Source organism: Cyphellophora attinorum (assembly GCF_001299255.1).
Source record: "Cyphellophora attinorum strain CBS 131958 chromosome Unknown Contig7, whole genome shotgun sequence".
NCBI classification, from domain to species: domain Eukaryota; kingdom Fungi; phylum Ascomycota; class Eurotiomycetes; order Chaetothyriales; family Cyphellophoraceae; genus Cyphellophora; species Cyphellophora attinorum.
In genome coordinates this window covers 660130-665065 of record NW_017253235.1, presented here as the reverse complement: position 1 = coordinate 665065, position 4936 = coordinate 660130, and the positions used below count along the sequence as shown (strand labels likewise).

At 54.1% G+C, this 4936-nt stretch overlaps 1 protein-coding gene across 1 annotated transcript; it reads left to right on the top strand.

Annotated features, from left to right (window-relative positions):
- Positions 1 to 698: 698 nt before the first annotated feature.
- AB675_9724 (uncharacterized protein) lies at positions 699 to 3064 on the top strand (the record flags this gene model as incomplete). Its single annotated transcript, XM_018150285.1, has 3 exons — positions 699 to 1198; positions 1324 to 1852; positions 2537 to 3064. 3 exons carry the CDS (start codon positions 699 to 701, stop codon positions 3062 to 3064), a joined length of 1557 nt encoding a protein of 518 aa, XP_018002358.1.
- Positions 3065 to 4936: the final 1872 nt, after the last annotated feature.

The window sequence follows — 4936 nt, the reverse complement described above, 5'->3', positions numbered from 1 at the left end:
CCCGTGTGGAGCATAGCACAGAATGCATGAATCGGGTCAGTCTACGGCTTGCTGGCCTGCTCCTCTCCTCCGCTCTCGTATGCCACGGATGGTGTATACTCGTCCGAACAACTTATACTGCGCCTTCTCTGCATGGCCGGACTGAGCACACTCACCTATTTCGCCTCCCAACCATATTTGCGCACACTGGTTGACTCCTGTGTTTACGTGGATCCTCTTCAGCTGGCTTGTGCATCCGTCTTCCAAGCCTGGGGCTCGTCATCGGACAGCCTAGCATACATCTCGTGCATCTGATACAGCTGCTATCTACAGCACAGCCGCAGGGTAGCTAGAGCCACAACTGAAACCCTCTGTCGCCATCCAGTCCTTACCGTTACGTGTACACGACCTCCTCCGAACCTTTCACTGCTACCGCTCCACCGTCTTCCGCCACCACGTCCACAAACGAAAGATCCATAGTCCCGATCTGGGCAAGGTGTTGGTCAAACAACGTGTGTAGGGCGATACCTCTGGTAGCTGAGACATCGGTGAGCGGATTGGAACCGCTCACGCCTTGTGCTGTCTCGGGCTGAAGACTGGCGGCAGATGAATCGCCATCTCTAAGTAAAATGATGCTGTCCACTTGCTAGGACTCACGACTACGCTCCCCACAGGACAAGGAAAATTCTACTATGGAAATACACCGAACATCAGCCAACATGCGCATACCTTCACGCGCCTCGCTCGACCCTCGTCGGCCTGCGATGTCCCGCAGCACATCCTCCACCACAAGCCTGTCTACCATTTCCCACACAAGAGATCCTGTTCCTATACCCGGATCCCCCATAGACGAGCCGCCCCCTCCACTGCCACCACCGCGATGTATTGAAGAGCTGGACAGAGGCATAGATACCGCATGGTCGTGGTCGAACTCGCACCTGAGTAGCAGTTTCAAGAGGGAATTGGCGCCAATCAAGCCCGGCTCAAGCCTGTACGGTGGCTACATGCATACTCATAGTGACACAAGACGGACCTCCGACGTCGACGACATGGAAGTGGACGACTGGGAACGACGAAGAAGTGGCGGTTTGGCAGGCTGGACACCGTCAACCTCGCACATATTCGCGGGAGTTGGAGGCACTGAGTCCAGCTTTCCCTCTGGAGGCATTCCGAGCATCTCCAGACGACCATCCTCACCAACAAACCTGTCGAATCAACGGTGAGTTACCGATACCGCATGATCTGCACAGCGCCATATATTGCACAAACTTCCACTTCTCTAATTTCATTGGCCGCCACCCTTTTTTCGATGGCCCAGTAGCAGGACTGACGTATTTGGCATAGATTACACGGTGAGGACCCTCTGGCACAGAAGGCTTTCAGTCGCTCTTCCCAGGCCTATGATCAAAGTCTGCTCTCCAAGATAGGCAAGCCGAGTTCGCCGCCTCACCAAAGAACTGATTTGGCCGACGCGGCGCCTACTGGTCACAAATTGTCTCTGCAGACGTCTGATCCTGTTCAACATCGGCTCAATATCCCGGAATTATCCTCGACATCCATGGACTCTCTACGATGGATCGCAAGTCCACTCTCTGGCGGAGTTTCCCCACTGCCCAGACCTAGTTGGCGCGATTATACCATGAATCCGAAGAGTCCTTCTGGCGACAGCGTTTCCAACTCCTTTGCGCTTGACCCTGAGCTATTCCTTCAGACGAAGGCTGCTGGTAAGCAACAGCCTGACAGTGCTCGCTCCACAAACGAGGATTCCATCAGTGTCGACAGTCGCTCTCAACGCGGAAGCTACGACCAATCCATGTTTGGCGCGGATGAAGTCGAAAGCAACAACGATGATCTTAGCAGTCTTCCTCATCGCGTACGCAGACAAGCGTCTGGTCAAGGCCTGAAACGACGCGCCTTATCACCTCCTACAGATCTCAATAGAGGAGAGAAGTCGCCGTCGCACAGCAATGAGCCTTCAGGGAGGCACCCCAGTCAAGGCCCCTCTCGCTCACCGGCTATGTCATACAGGCCATATCCATCTTATGGCTCTGTCTCTTCAGTCGCTTCAAGCATTCGCCATAATTCACATGCGTCCTCGTTCGCACCGTCTCTAGCTGGCAGTAGCATGACGAGCATCTCATCTTACGACAGACCAAGCCCATCGGAAACAAATCAGGCCCAACTTTTCATAACCTCGGCGGGGCCCGTATCCAGCCCTGCGGCCTCTGTCGCTCCATTTCGCAAGCCTCTCGCTCCAACAGAACCCACCAATTCACACGAGTCGACCAACGTCTCCCGCAAGATGTCTATACAAACTGCCGTGAGCGAGGGGCGTCCTCCACCCACTACCAAGATAGGTAACTATTACATCTGCGAATGCTGTCCCAAAAAACCGAGAAAGTTTGAGACCGCAAACGATCTCCGGTGAGTGAATTCCTGTGATCACGCGCTTATTTATTCTTCCTTTCATATCATCGACTCCTTCCGCTTCTATGACTTTGCAGAGATCTTACTGACCGACCTACGCGTCTACAGCGCGCATCAAATGGAAAAACAGTATGCATGTCTGTACTGCAACAACCGCTTCAAGAATAAAAACGAAGCCGAAAGACACCAGAACTCTCTCCATCTGCGGCGACACTCCTGGTCCTGTGCGGCAATCCCCAGCTATCAAGCTGTCTTCCACCCTTCGAGTTCGCCGAATTCGCAAGGACCGAGTGGCCCGATAGCAGATGTCTGTGGCTTCTGTGGCGAGGAATTCCCAAACCATCCTGCGCCCGACTGGGATCGCCGGATCGAACATCTCACGGGTGTACATAAGTTTGGCGAATGCAATCAGGCCAAAAAGTTCTTCAGAGCAGACCACTTTCGACAGCACCTCAAGCACACGCATGCAGGCCAATCTGGGAAATGGACATCGGTGCTTGAATCCGTCTGTCTACGTGAGGAGATCCCCCAAGATGCTGCTGGCACTTCGCCAACTGGTAGCGAAGGGGGACAGAGTCGCGGTCCCAGCAGTTTACCGGCACCCGCAGATACTCCAATGGGTGGAATAACCATAAACGAAGCTCGCGATGAAACTTGAGCATGGACCCCCACACTGACCCGAATACCGTCCTGTTTGGCGATGGAGGGGAACTCTGAGCTTCCTAAGATCGGCAATTTTGAGGTCCATCCAGGTATAGCGTTCGCCGGAATGAGCCTTTCTTCGGGCTTGCATGGCACGCCTGATGCTTAGAGCTTCAGGCAGCTCGGAGCGTTGACACTGCTCTACCCCACCGAAATGCCTGGTTGGACATGCACCTCGTTCAGCGCCGCAACGCTCAAGAGAAAGGCTCTTGGCCATCATTGGCTGCAACGGATCAAACGCAGTCTAAGTCTACAACGTCGCCGATTCTGCCGAAAATGGAAAGACACGCCCGGGTCCCGCTGGCCACTATCGCGATTTGCTTCATCGCAGGGACTGTGGTTCGTGTCGGTGTAGGCGTCCATACACCACCACTGCGTACAACCTGTTCAGCCCTTTCGCTGTTCTTGTGACGATACCGCGTGTCTCACGTGATACTTTGCCCGGCCGTGGACGGGTCGCGAAGCTCATGTTCTTAGAGGAGACACCGATCGCACTTTCAGTGGTGCTACTGTCACGAGGTCCGCGAGCAGCAGGCATGCCTGGCAAAAGGCTCGATGTTCATAGTATGACATATCAGAACCGGGATCAGGCACCGTCACAGACCATCCGGGCCAGGCTTGGCTCTCTGTCATTCCGGCGAGAGTTCGGAGTCTTCAGGCTTGGGACCATTCTTGGTATCCCACCGTTGGGCGGAGCCCGGGACGATATGTATGACGCCTTGAGAAGCTCAGACTGCTGCACGGTCGGGTCACGGACTACAAGTTCGTGTAGTCAAGCAGGCGAAGGAAGGAGGCTTTGCGCTGCTGTCACGAGTCACGACTCACGTAAGGTAGCGTAGGCGAACCAGCAGGGCAACATTCTCAGATCAGGCTCAGAAGCCACGTGACAAGGCTGTACTCAAATTCCACTACAGCTCCGAGAATAGATTAGCCTCGTCTCATTCTCCAGTTCCGTTTTGGCACCGCTCTCGACCCCAGCTTATGCTCGCATGGATCAGATTCATCCTCCCATCATCGCCCTATCTTACCGAGCACGAATGTTCGTATTATCGTGTCGCAGCTAGCGACGACCAACTACTCGTCAAGGCTTCGAGCCCGCGGTGTAGAAGTGGCGCCTTCCGCATTTGCTCGTGAGGGCAAAGCATCCATTTTTCGCGAGAGCATGACCACGTTTGCTCCGAGTCCTGGAATGACGAAATCATGATCGCTGTTCGCATACTGCAGCGGTTTCTACCAATGACGATCACTAGTGGCGCATTGGTGAAGGAAGAGTCTGACCCTCCTAGACGTCCTGTCACTTTTAGTACAGGGATCCGATAGATTTGGATTACCGATCGATGAGCTAAAAGGAAGCTTGTCGGTAGCATACATCAGAATTGCGTTTAGTCCTTGAACACTTCCACGCCGGGGTCCTCTGGGGTTCGAGATGGTCGCTATTGCCCTCCGTGTTGTCCAAACAGAAAGTCACCGGACTGCTCATTTTAACGTGTGCCTGGTCAGGACAGCGGCCGCATGGCTAGTGCTTACGCCTCCAGAAAGGAGCCGTTCCGTCGATTGCATTCCCGACCCAAAGCGCGTCGTGTGGGAGCCACCAACATTCAAGATCCAAACAGTTTACAAATCTTGTTAGGACTTCTCGAAACGGCTTGTGTCGGTCCTCCGCTATAGGCTTATCATCGCACTGTGGCTTGAGAGTGCGAGGAACCATTACTTACATCAGTGACTCACTCCCACTGACTCTCGCATGCGCAAAGCCGACGACCTATGCGATCCTTCCAGAAACACGCAACTAGCGAGGTTGCATCTCGCATGCGTTGGTGCCGACTGT